Here is a 14,114-nt window from a genome sequence, read left to right on the forward strand (position 1 = left end):
TTTAGTGTCTAGTTAAAGTGTCGTGTTGATTGTTGTGTGTGCTTGTAAACAGGTGCAATGAGGTAAGTGTGTGTGATGATAAGAGAATGCATGTTAGTGTGTTTAATTACGCCTATGTACTCAGCTTTGCTGATTGTGTGTGTTGTTTGTGTCTGGCCATGTCTTTATCTTGGCCCTACGATGATCCATTTTAATGGAGAGTAGTGGGGGCAAGTAGAGATACACTTTTCAGGTATTGAAGCATGTTCATGACGGGGCATGAGTGAAGAGAGAATCATGCTAGCTTCTATTAGACTATGATGTGTTTTATGCATTGAATATTTTATTATATTACTTTATGGACTAACACAAAAGATTGGTGGTTCTGTTTTGAATAAGGGCCTTAAATGGTTCCAAGTTGTAGTGGATTTTAATTGGCTTTGGTTTTGTTGATTTTCAACTTTATCTTCGTTGGTTTGGTTTTTAAATCGTGTTATCTAAATAGTTTTGGTTTTCAAGTCTTCCGCTGTGTATCTTTGATAGTTGCCTTAGCCGTTTACATGGTGGCGGTAATGTCTTAGATATTCCTAAAACGTATTTTAAAAGGAGTAAAGTGTGCATTTAAAGGAAAGGAATTTCTAGGGTGTTACAAAGTGGTATCTGGAAGCTTAGGTTGAGATTTTAAATTACCACTAACATGAAAACGTTTTTTTTTTTATTTTGATTTAAACTTGGCCAAGTGCTAATTTAATTTTACAATGTCAATTTCATTCCGATTTTATTTTATTTTAAATTATTTCATTAAGAGGGCCAAATTTTTTTTAAAAATTATTTCATTTTTTTTTAATTTAGTCCGAAATTTTTTTTTTAGGGACACTCGAAATTTTTTTTTAGTGTCCGAAATTCCCTTTTTTTCTAAATTTTGTGAAGGCCGAAAGTTGGCCCTTCCTTATAATTTCAAATTTTTTTTTTTTTAGCAAAATAAAATATTTTTAGTTTGTTAATTTTGCAGGGAGCAAAGGATTGAGGTAAGAATTATGTGTTAAAAGCTTTTATTAACATGTTGGTGAGCTTGGGTAGGAAAGGAAAAGGCATATAGGCTAGAATTTAATTTCTTCCCTGTGTGCATAAATTTTATTTTAGAATATTCAAGCATGTTGTATGACTAAATGTTGTGATGAAAGCATGCAATATATGGATTATTTTATGTGATTCTTCAGATTGTATGATTGAACACCGAACTTTGTACTATCTATTTAATTTTTAATTATTCCTTTAGGGGAGGGAAATCTTTTCTAAACCTTTTCTCTACAGGATGCCAATTTTTCCTAGCAAGTTTACCCAAATGGGATCTCTCGTAAAGAAAAATAATGAACACCCCTATGACTTTGTAGAAAAGATCAGATACTTTTGTTCCTACATGAGCAATGTCCTACGGGAGAAAGTTTATGACACCCCTGATCGTATTTCGGCAATGATTGTCCATTGTCTTCCAGAGGAGCCCCCTTACTTTGCTGTCAAACAACGATTTTCTGATTTTTATCTCCCAGGAGACATCCCAAATTACCATAAGTACAGAGACTATTATGGCCAGTGGTATCCAGACTATATTTTCTTAACCAAATATCTCGTAAGGGTGGAGAAAGTTTATTGTCAGCGCTTAAACCTTCCCTACCCTGACTACTACTTTGATAACCCAGCAGAGAACAATCCTCCTCCAAATCAACAACCAGAAAATTCCGCTTCTTCTTCTTCTTCTTCGTCAGGGGGAAATCCAGCAGAGAATGGAGAACAACAAGAGGGTGATAGTTCACTTATGGACATTTCTGATCCAAATCCACCTCCAACTCCAATAATTATAGATATCTCATCGGATGAGGAAGAAGAAGGGGAGTTTATTCCTGTAGAACCTGAACCTGAATCACCTGAACCAATGGAAGAGTCAAATGATTCTAACTTCGATCCTTCAAGCTACAAGCAATCCACCGACAAAAGGGACAACGTTCGAAAGGATTAAATCTTATGACTTTCCTCGCAAAGAGTTCATATTCTTTATTTTAAAATTTTTATTTGTTATTTCAGCTTTAGCAAATAAGTGGCATGACCACATCCGTTTTTGGAACACATTTTTTATTTTAATGTCTTCAGTCTATTTTAATTAATAAACCTTAATTATTTTTTTGATAAATTTTTATTTATAAATTCTTTTGTTTTACAAATTTCACACCACTATTTGAACACGCAAATACTTGAATTCCGACTGTTAATATTGATTTGTTTTAATCCCGATCGGGTTCTAAACTCCTCCAATTTTGATGAAAAAGTAGTGTTTTTCGAGTGGAAACAACGTTTTAAGAAAGATTCACTACCTTTGGTAGTGAGCGCTACCCTCTCGTGGCCAAATTCAGCCTCTAAATACGATTTTTAAGCACTTTTTGATTTCAGGCAATTATCGAAATGCTAATCAACTTATCTCCAACAAACAACTATAAACCAAACGTCCAAGGGAATTATTTTTATATTTATTGTGATTTATTATTAATTGATGGTTGGTTAGCAATCATTATTGATTGATAAAGCTACATTAAGGGAAATTTTAGCAATCGCTATCCCAAATTGTTAGCTTCACATTTTACTGTAAATGTTCGAAAGAGTTGTTAAAATACATAAGGGTGTTCGTCTTGAAAGCTAAACCTAGCAAATTCTAATAGTTATCCTTGTCCTATATTCAGGAGAAACCAAATGGCAGGGGGACGAAGTTCAGGTAGTGGTGGAAATGATTTGAATGATGTAGTAAGACAATTGGCAGCGGTTGCCCAACAATTGGCAAGGAACTCAACTGGTAATGGGGATGCTCAAGGGGAGCTATTTAAAAAGGTGGCGCAAAGCAAGCCACCAACCTATCAGGGCGAGCCTGATCCTGTGGTGTTGGAAAACTGGTTAAGGGAATTTGAGAAACTGTTTGGAGCTGTGGGGTGTCCTGAAAACTCCAAAGTAGGATGTGCTACCTACTATCTGAGGGGTGAAGCTGACCTTTGGTGGCAACAAAATGAGGCTACCATTAGAGCGTTACCCGGGTTCAACTGGACCAAATTCCAAGAAAAAGTGAGAGACAAGTTCTATCCTAGCTTTTTGCAGAAGCAGAAGGCTGAGGAATTTTCAAACCTTAGAATGGAGAAGATGACAGTTACGGAATATTACACCAAGTTCATTGAGATTTCCCGTTTTGCTGAAGGGTCCGTCTCCACGGAGAAAGCGAAAGCTAGGAAGTTTGAGAGTGGGTTAACTACTGATCTGCAGTTGAAGCTGTGCGGGCAGGTATTTGAGACCCTAGATGAAGTATATGGAAGGGTCGCACACCTTTATGCTCTGGAGGAAAAGAAGAAGAAAGAGTTAGCTGAAATAGAAGGAAGAGAGAAAAGGAAGGAAGTAGGACAAGTTTCTGGAAACCAACAGGGAAACCAGAATGGTTTAAGAAGCAGAAGTACCACCACAACAATAATTTCCCCAATAATAATAATTTCCAGAATAATAACCGCCAAGGGGGACGTAGCAACAATGGAGGGGCTAGAAACAATAACCAGGGGAATAATAAGAATGGAAGGTCTTACTTCTGCAAGAGGTGTAGGAACAATCACCCTAGGAGGGATTGTGAAGGCAATTTAGTTGCTTGTCGCGCTTGCAACAAACTGGGGCATAGGGAGTACGAGTGTTACTCCAAGAATGCTAATGGGAATAAACAGAACAACTATAACTCAGGAGGAAACCAGAAGAATTTCCAGGGGAACAACAACAATTTTTCTGGAAATAAGGGAGTGCAACAGAATGGGGCGAGAAACAGTAACACCAACAATGGTAACAGCCAACAAAAGGGAGGAACTGCAGGGAAACTGAATGTTTTGAGTAGGCACGAGGCAGAGGCCATGAAAGATGTTATCACTGGTACTTTTTCTATTAACTCTATTCCTGTTAAAGTATTGTTTGATTCTGGTGCAACTTTCTCTTTTGTTTCTAAGGGTATTGTTTCAAAACTTAGGGACTGCTTAAAAATAGTAGAGGCAATAGATTTACCTATAACCATCCCGACAGGTGGGGTAGTGAATTGTACCAAAACTTTTATAAACGTGCCTTTAGAAATAGAGGGAAAGATATTTCCGTCTGACCTTATCGAGTTTGGGCTGAGCGACTTTGACCTTATCTTGGGGATGGACTGGCTAAGTAAGTATAATTCTGAGATTAGTTGTAGATCACAAAAAGTGAAGATGATCACAAATGGAAATGAATCAGTGACTTACTGGATGGATGGTAAAACAAAGTGTCCAAGGATAATATCAGTGTTAAAATTAGCAAAGTACATGAAGAAGGGACATCCAGTATACTTCTGCAGCGTTAGGGATATGAACCATGAACAGGTGGCAAATCCAGAAAACATAGAAGTGGTCAACGAATTTCTGGATGTGTTTCCGGAAGAGATCCCCGGGATGCCCCCTAAAAGGGCGATCGATTTTACCATAGATTTGGTACCCGGAACAGCCCCAATATCCAAGGCACCATATAGAATGGCACATGCAGAAATGAGTGAACTAAAGGATCAGTTACAAGATTTGTTGGACAAAGGGTACATTAGACCAAGTGCCTCCCCTTGGGGAGCACCTGTTCTATTTGTGAAGAAAAAGGATGGAAGCATGAGACTGTGCATTGATTACAGGGAATTAAATAAGGTGACCATAAAGAATAAGTATCCCTTACCAAGGATAGATGATCTGTTTGACCAACTAAAGGGTGCCACAGTGTTTTCGAAAATTGACTTGAGGTCTGGATATCACCAATTGAGAATTGCCGATGAGGACATTCCTAAGACGGCATTTAGGACAAGATATGGACACTACGAATTTACAGTTATGCCTTTCGGATTGACGAATGCTCCAGCAATCTTTATGGATTTGATGAATAGAGTGTTTCATCAATTTATGGATAAGTTTGTAGTGGTGTTCATAGATGACATTTTGGTATACTCAAAGGACAAAGAAGAGCATGCAGAACATCTAAGGACAATTCTGCAAACATTAAGAGAAAACCATCTTTATGCAAAATTCTCTAAGTGTGAGTTTTGGTTGGAGAAGGTAGCATTCTTAGGACACTTTGTGTCCAAGGACGGGGTAGAGGTAGACCCAGCCAAAATAGAAGCTGTTAAGAGCTGGCCGACACCCAAAACAGTATCTGATGTGAGAAGTTTCTTGGGTTTAGCAGGGTATTATAGGCGCTTTGTTAAGGATTTTTCCAAGAATGCTAAACCTATGACTACTCTAATGAAGAAGGACAAGAAGTTTGAATGGGATGAAAAATGTGAAGAGGCGTTCCAACTCTTAAAACACAAATTAGTTACAGCACCAGTGCTTACACTTCCAGATGATAGTGGACTGTATGATGTATATAGTGATGCATCAAAGAATGGCTTGGGGTGTGTGCTTATGCAAAATGGAAAGGTGATTGCATACGCATCAAGGCAGCTAAAAACACACGAGGTAAACTATCCAACTCATGATTTGGAATTAGCCGCCATCATTTTTGCACTGAAAATTTGGCGCCATTATTTGTATGGAGTGAAATGTAGAATTTACACAGACCACAAGAGCTTAAAGTACATTTTCACCCAAAAGGATTTGAACTCTCGTCAAAGGAGGTGGCTAGAGTATACGACGGATTACGATCTAGACATACAATACCACGAAGGGAAAGCAAATGTGGTTGCGGATGCTCTAAGTCGTAAAACTAGTCATGGATTAAACTCGTTAGTAGTAGCTAATGAGTTATGTAGAGAAATGGCAAAATTGAATTTAGAAGTCGTGGAATGGGGAGTACCAGCAGGTATTCTTGCGAATCTGAGTATCCAACCAACAATATTCGACGTGATTCGACAGAACCAAGAAGGGGATGTAAAGTTGGACAGGATTCGTGAGAAAATTAAGCAAGGAAAAGCTATAGACTTCAAAATTCACGAAGATGGGAGCTTGAGGTATGAAGGCCGATGGTGTGTACCACAGAAATGTGAGGAAGTGAAGAGAAAGTTGATGGAAGAAGGACACAACACACCTTACTCTGTACACCCGGGAGGAGACAAGTTATACAAGGATTTGAAGAAGATGTTTTGGTGGCCTAGAATGAAAAAGGAGGTTGCTGAATTTGTGGCAAAGTGTTTAACATGTCAGAAGGTGAAAATAGAGCACAGGAGGCCTCAAGGGACTGTACAATCATTAGAAATCCCAGGATGGAAGTGGGATTGCATTTCAATGGATTTCGTGACTGGCTTACCTAAGTCAAGGTGTGGAAATGACACCATTTGGGTAGTGGTCGACAGACTTACGAAATCGGCAGTGTTTATTCCAATGAAAGAAACTTGGAAGATGGAGCAACTTGCTAAGGCTTACATCAAGCATGTAGTAAGGTTACATGGAGTCCCAAAAGATATTTTTTCTGACAGGGATTCCAGATTTCTCTCAAAATTCTGGAAGAGTGTTCAGGAAAATTTTGGTACCATACTTAAGATGAGTACAGCATTTCACCCATCCACAGATGGGCAAACCGAAAGAACCATCCAAACCTTGGAGGACATGTTGAGAGCTTGTATAATAGACTTCCAGGGAAGTTGGGAAGACAGTTTGGATTTAATTGAGTTTTCCTATAATAATAGTTACCACGCAAGTATAGGAATGGCACCATTCGAGGCTTTATATGGGAGAGAATGTAGGAGTCCAATTTGTTGGAACGACATTAGTGAAACTATGATTCTTGGGCCTCAGTTGATTGAGGACACGGTCAAGCAAGTAAGAGAAATCCAATCTAAAATCCAAGCAGCTCAAGATCGCCAAAAGAGTTATGCAGACTTATAGCGAAGAGAAGAAGAATTTGAAATCGGTGATAAGGTGTTACTAAAAGTTTCACCGATGAAAGGAGTGATGAGATTTGGGAAGAAAGGAAAGCTTAGTCCAAAATACATCGGTCCATATGAAATACTACAAAGAGTAGGCAAAGTAGCTTATAGGTTAGCCTTACCTATGGAGCTTTGTAGGCGTCGCTCGAAGTGCGCCTACGTTAAAAGCATGTGGTGAATATGCTTGGCACTCATAGGAAGTAGGAATTGACATAATACGATTAGGGACAAGAAAAGTAGGGAGCCGCCAACAAGTTTTTAAGGAACTTGTAAACCGTTCACGGATCATAAAAAGGCAACCACGATAGGCAACAACGATTGACCCGTGAAGGTTACACCCCATTCATAATCCATGAGATTACTAACTCCATATGGTTCAGAACCACGAAAGGAGGATCGGGGATGATGGTACGAAGTGAGTCATGGAGTCACATTCGCCCGTATTGGCCTCTACTCGATTCTTATATTGAAAAGCATTCCTGTGATCTCAAAGGCATACAAACAATAATTCAATTCGCTCCAAACTATTATTTAACTAAATTGGTTTAATATTAATGCACACATAATTCTAAAATATTGTGATCACTTCAATTAATAATAAGATTAAAAGGATCCTAAACCGGTTGTCCAAATTATCTTATTAGTCGTGATTTTCAGTTACATATTCCCTTTAAACATGCAATATAGTGATCAATAAATAATAATAGAATAAACATTAATATTGGAAGCAATTTAACAATAATAGCGTTAGTCAAATCAAATATAAAATAACCCTAATCATGATACTAGCAATATTAAAATAAAATAAGAGTAATTAAATTGATTAATTACTCACATTCTGCGCGTTCCTTTGAATTGCTACATCATGAATAAACTGTTAGTAACTTCAATGAAAATACAAAGTAAATGAAAATTAAATTAAATACAAAAGTAGAGTTGATTTGGTCCAAACCCTCAGTTATTTGTACCTTTCACGCCTTGGTTTAAGGACGGAACCTCGGGTTAAGTATAGACTCCTTGGAGTGCTTAGGGGAATTATTATGGAAGAATAAGGAGGCTAGAAATTAGGTTAAAGAGGGAGAAGAGAATGATTTTTGGTGTAAGGTGAGAGAGAATGATTATTGGTGCCCCGAACTGCAGAAAGGAGGGGGGTATTTATAGGGAAAATGAGCAGAGGGAACACACGGAACCCTAAAAAGATAAAAACCCTAAAAAAGGCTACCGCGACACGGCAGATTCTACCGTGTCACGGGGGAAATTAGCTTGACGCGGGGAAAAATAGAGTGACGCGGGAAATATTTGACCTACGGGAGTAAAAACGCGTGAAGGGATTACGCAGAAAAGACACGGAGTTGTCTCGTGTCACAGCACTGGCACCGTGACACGGGAATTCCTACCGTGACACGGCAGTAATTCCCGTGTCGCGGCACAGTTCCCCGTGACGCGGGGAAGTTTTAATTACCGTGACACGTCAGCAACCCACCGTGACACGGCAGAAAACGCCGTGACGCGGCAAAGTCCACCGTGTCACGGCATATGGCGTCGGGTCACGGTACTTATGCCAAGTCACGGGGCACTAAAAAAACATGAAAATCCCCTCCAAATTACCGTGTCACGGGAATTTCTCCCGTGCCAAGTCAGATCTTGCCGCGTCGCGGCATTTTAGCTGCTGCACGGTAATTCCAGTTTTTTACGCGTTTTTAAAATCATCATAACTTTTGATCCGTAACTCGGAATAAAGCATATAATATATCATTGGAAAGCTTATCAAGTATAATTTCCAACCCAATTGAAATCAGGTCAAAATAATTTGTATATTTTAAGATATAGCCGTTTTAGTAGAAGGGTGTCGGTTTTGGGCCGAGTTTAATGTTTTGCTCATATCTTTTTCGTTATAGCTCGAAATTGGGCTTATGATATATGGTTGGAAAGCTTATTTAAAGGCCTATCCAAAAAAATAATAATTGGATCAAAATTTTATAGCCATAAAATCAGTTTCTCTCAGTTTTGCGATGTGGACACGAAAAGTGGAAAATAGGTTATGGTTTAGGGAAATGAGCTAGAAATTGGATTGGTTCATGAAATATATTGGATAGAACATGGATTTAAGCACTCCAAATATTAAATACTCAACTCGACCAATAATGGCGGTGAAAGGTGTTCATCAATGGGTTTGGTTTTGGGGAGACATTTTTAGGTGTCTACAAGCTTAGTAAAGTACATGCCGTATTTCATGTGTCCCAATTGAGAAGGTACATCCCCGATAAATCCCATGTGCTACGATCCGAAACCATCGAGTTAGATCAAAGTTTAACTTATGAAGAAAGACCTGTCAAGATTCTTGACAGTAAAGTGCGTAGTACACGCAACAAGAACGTTAAGATTATAAAAGTACTTTGGTCTAACCAAGAATATGAGGAAGCCACCTGGGAGGCAGAGGATAAAATGAAAAAGAAATACCCAGAGTTGTTTCAGGTATGTAGAGTTACGGGGGCGTAACTCGTTTTCTTTAAGGGGGGTAGAATGCGGTAGAATTTCGCGCTTTTTCCCTATAATTCAGTTATTTTTGTGCTCTTTGCACGAATTTAAACAAGTATTTCGAGTATTTATGCTCTCAAAGAGACATAAAACAGTAAAGGAGTGACAAAAAGTACAGCAATACTATACATATTAAGGAAAAAGGTTTGAATTTCGTTCCCCAAGTTTCGGGACGAAACTTTTTTTAAGGGGGGTAGACTGTAATACCCCGTATTTTTATACGCATTTTATTTAAAGTATGTATTTTATAAAGTATTTAATGGTTGTAATTATTTTAATTAAAGTATTTTAATTAATATTATTATTAAAGGAAAGTTTATTTAATTATTTTATTTAAAAGTTGGGGTTTTATTTTTGGAAGTTTAATTTTTTAACAAGTTTTATTAGGGAAGGAATTAGGAAAAACCTAGAAGAGGGTTAGTAGAGAAGGGGTATAAATATTCCACTTATGAGGCAAATCAAACTTTGCCCAGATTGGAGAAAACCCAAGGTAAACTTCTCTCTCTCTCTTCCTTATTTTTTTTCCTTTTTCTTTTTCCCCCTTCCCCTTAAACTTTCGGCTACCCTCCCTCACCACCGCTGCCAGCCACCGGCAGGCTGGTGGCCGCCGCCGCCAGCAGCCGGCAGCCGGTGGTGGCTGCCGCCCTTCTTCCCCTTTTCCCTTTTTTTCGAACCATATATAAAAAAAAAAAAAAAAAAATTGAAGCTTTCTTGTTTTAATTGAATCTATTCTTGGATCTAAATATAAATTATGAGTTTGGGGGTTTAATTTTGATGTTTGATAATTGTAATTGTATGAATTAATTTTCAGATTTGGTTTTAATTAAAAAGCCCCAATTTTTGAAACCCTAGGTCTTTGATTTATGAAAATTATGAAAGCATATGAGGAATTAATGTTTGGATCTTCAATTTAAGTGTTTTAAGACTAAATTACAGCAAGTTTTAATTAGAATAAAGTGCTGGAATTTTATGTAGAGCACTTAATATTATGTTTTTGAAGGAAATTTAAATTACCCATTAAGTTGGACTTAATTAGAGTGTTTTAAATATAATTTCAGCTTATTCTAATCATTCTAAGAGGGATTTTAGGATAGTATATATTGCTGGAAATTTGTTTAGAGTGGGTTTTAATGCTCTATTATAATTTTAATGTGTAGGAGACTTCGAAGTGAGCAATTTTTACTAGTTGTGACGATTTTAAGATTGTATTCAAGGTACGTTCGCGTACTTAGCATATTTTGATGATGTAGAATCATGCTAGGTTTAATTTCAATCAATTACAAGTAGTATCATGCTAAGGTTTGTTGCTGGCACGGTTAGCTCCCGTGTCAGTTAACCCCAATTTATTGGGATAGGATTAGTTGGAAACCCGTTCGATGCGTAATCAACGTTAAATGAATTTTTAGTGTCTAGTTAAAGTGTCGTGTTAATTGTTGTGTGTGCTTGTAAACAGGTGCAATGAGGTAAGTGTGTGTGATGATAGTAGAATGCATGTTAGTGTGTTTAATTACGCCTATGTACTCAGCTTTGCTAATTGTATGTGTTGTTTGTGTCTGGCCATGTTTTTATCTTGGCCCTACGATGATCCATTTTAATGGAGAGTAGTGGGGGCAAGTAGAGATACACTTTTCAGGTATTGAAGCATGTTCATGACGGGGCATGAGTGAAGAGAGAATCATGCTAGCTTCTATTAGAATACGATGTGTTTTATGCATTGAATATTTTATTATATTACTTTACGGACTAACACAAAAGATTGGTGGTTCGGTTTTGAATAAGGGCCTTAAATGGTTCCAAGTTGTAGTGGATTTTAATTGGCTTTGGTTTTGTTGATTTTCAACTTTATTTTCGTTGGTTTGGTTTTTAAATCGTGTTATCTAAATAGTTTTGGTTTTCAAGTCTTCCGCTGTGTATCTTTGATAGTTCCCTTAGCCGTTTTCACGGTGGCGGTAATGTATTAGATATTCCTAAAACGTATTTTAAAAGGAGTAAAGTGTGCATTTAAAGGAAAGGAATTTCAACACTATTATTTCAGACACACACTTACCCACGACATAATACATGATCTCTAATGATTTCAACACTATCGACCACATTCACATTATTACAATCAACACAAGGACAATAAAGGGCTTTGCCTCCCAGTATGCGTTGATAAGCTAAAGTCCTCTCGCAAAACTCTTGAACCCCATTCCAAAATTCCAATGTATCGCGTCTACCATACATCCAACCACGATCCTTCTCCATTTAGTAAATTGTCTCTAAACATATATAGCACCATATAATTATAATGTGTAAGTGCTACATATTTTATGTAAATCAAATTCAAGTACTGTAGACACCTAAAAATGTCTCCCCAAAACCAAACCCGATGATGAACAACCTTTCACCGCCACTATTGGTCGGGTTTAGTATTTAATCCCGAGAGTGCTTAAAAAATCGTACTTTATTAAACTCATATTTTTGAACAGTCTGTGGATTAGTCTTGTTGTTTGGTAAAAGCATAGTTTTAATTTCAGCCCAACTTATTTTAAGTCCAAACCTTTTTATTTTATTGTTTTATTATTTATTTTTGGCCCAAACCTTTTATTTATTTTTATTTAATTATTTTCTTATTTTAGCCCGAATATTAAAAGCCAGAAAAAGCCCAAAATTATCAATCGGCACTTAAAAAGCCGAAAGAAATTAGGGTTAAACATGAATTTAGACGGAAAAATGGACTGGAAGTTCCCGCGCCACGGCAGGCTGCCACCGTGTCACGGGAATCTTTCCCGTCTGACGGTAGGACTTCCCGTGACACGGGAGGTCTGCCGTGACACGGGACGCTCTGTGTCCTTTCCGCGTAAACCCTTAACGCGTTTTTCATCCCGTTTTCTGAAAATTTCCCGCGTCACTCCAAAACTGTACCGTGTCACGGGAAAGTGTACCGTTTGACGGTGGGGCTTCCCGTGTCACGGTACAGTCTGATCGTGTCACGGGATACTTTTTTAGGGTTTTTATCATTTTAGGGTTCCGTGTGCTCCCTCAGCACATTTTCCCTATAAATACCCCCTCATTTCTGATGTACGGGTCACCGAGTAATTCTCTTATTTTATTCTCTCTCTTCTATGCTTTAGCCTAAACACTAGCCTACCCTTTTCACTTCAAAATTCCTTCTTCAAGCACTCAAAGGAGTCCATATTTTACTCGAGGTTCTGTCCTTAAGCCAAGGCGTGAAAGGTAGAACTGTTTGAGGGTTTGGCCCCAAAATCAACTTTATCTTATTTAATTTAATTTAATTACTGTTTATTTATTTCCTTGAAGTTACTAACTCGTTTATTATTTTGTAGTTGCAAACAAACAGAATCAAAGTAAGGATCATGCTCCTTTTGTTTTTATTATTTTTCTAACGATTTTATGTTGTTGGAATTGTGATTAAATTGGTTTTAATATTAATGTTGTTCTATAATTGTTATGATCAACATATTGCATGTTTAAAGGGAATATGTAATTGAAAATCACGCCTAATAAGATAATTTGGACAAACCGGTTTAGGTTCCTTTTAATCTTGTTGCTTAATTCAAGTGATCACAATATTTTAGAATTATGTGTTGCATTAATATTCAACCAATTTAGCATAATAATAGATTGGAGCAAATTGAATCTTTGTTTGTATGCCTTTGAGATCACAGGAATGCTTTTCAATATAAGAATCGAGTAGAGGCCAATACGGGCGAATGTGACTCCATGACTCACTTCGTACCATCATCCCCGATCCTCCTTTCGTGGTTCCGAACCATATGGAGTTAGTAATCTCATGGATTATGAATGGGGTGTAACCTTCACGGGTCAATCGTTGTTGCCTATCGTGGTTGCCTTTTTATGATCCGTGAACGGTTTACAAGTTCCTTAAAAACTTGTTGGCGGCTCCCTACTTTCCTTGTCCCTAATCGTAATGTCAATTCCCACTTCCTATGAATGCCAAGCATATTCACCACATGCTTTAACGTAGGCGCACTTCGAATGATGCCTACAAGTACAAAACGTGAATATACCATTCATATAGTGAAAAAATGCATGTTTCCAAAGGGTCCTTATCACTCCAACCTAACCCATCCTTGAATGTCTACTCTCACTAGTGAATGTATGTTAACTTTCCAATTTTAAGGAAAATCCGGCAGCATTTCCTCCTAGTTCTCCAAGTACACGATACAGATAATTAATTACCCACATATGTACCCAGAGAACATAGTGAGGAAATGGTAAGCCAAGATGTTCCTTAAAATCGAAAAAAAAACATACATTCACCACCTAATTAGTTCACGAATTTCTTGAAAATTCAAAACTCATAATGCTTAATTCACTTTGTTTGTCAAATTTTATGCCATGAAATTGCTTGATTATGTTTATATATTGCCTTGGGAGTAATTTGAGACTTGTTTGATTCAATTTGGTGAAAAAACGAACACATCACCATTGTTGGACCTCTTAAGGTCGGGAATACAATGTAGCTTGTTCTTGATGTTTTTGCCAGAAATTCTTGTCCAATTTGTCACAATAATTACCATAGTATTGCAAGAAATTGTTTGGATGCTTGAAAAATGTCGTGCTCAATTTGAAATTGTGCTCTGTTTTAGTACTACGTACTCTGTTTTTTTGCGAACATAGTATCATGCGGCAAGGCGAA

The 14,114-nt window shown here is 37.5% G+C and overlaps 1 protein-coding gene across 1 annotated transcript; it reads left to right on the forward strand.

The window, feature by feature from the left end:
* The first annotated feature begins 1,453 nt into the window (after positions 1–1,453).
* Positions 1,454–6,652, forward strand: LOC145640255 (uncharacterized). Its single transcript, XM_081691557.1, has 8 exons — positions 1,454–1,781; positions 2,062–2,077; positions 2,712–3,297; positions 3,507–3,921; positions 4,114–5,325; positions 5,848–5,995; positions 6,140–6,424; positions 6,553–6,652. The coding sequence occupies exons 1-8, from the start codon at positions 1,454–1,456 to the stop codon at positions 6,650–6,652; spliced, it is 3,090 nt and encodes a 1,029-aa protein (XP_081547683.1).
* The last annotated feature ends 7,462 nt before the right edge of the window (positions 6,653–14,114 follow it).

Source organism: Chenopodium album, chromosome 7 (assembly GCF_948465745.1).
Source record: "Chenopodium album chromosome 7, dcCheAlbu1.1, whole genome shotgun sequence".
Taxonomy (NCBI): Eukaryota; Viridiplantae; Streptophyta; class Magnoliopsida; order Caryophyllales; family Amaranthaceae; genus Chenopodium; species Chenopodium album.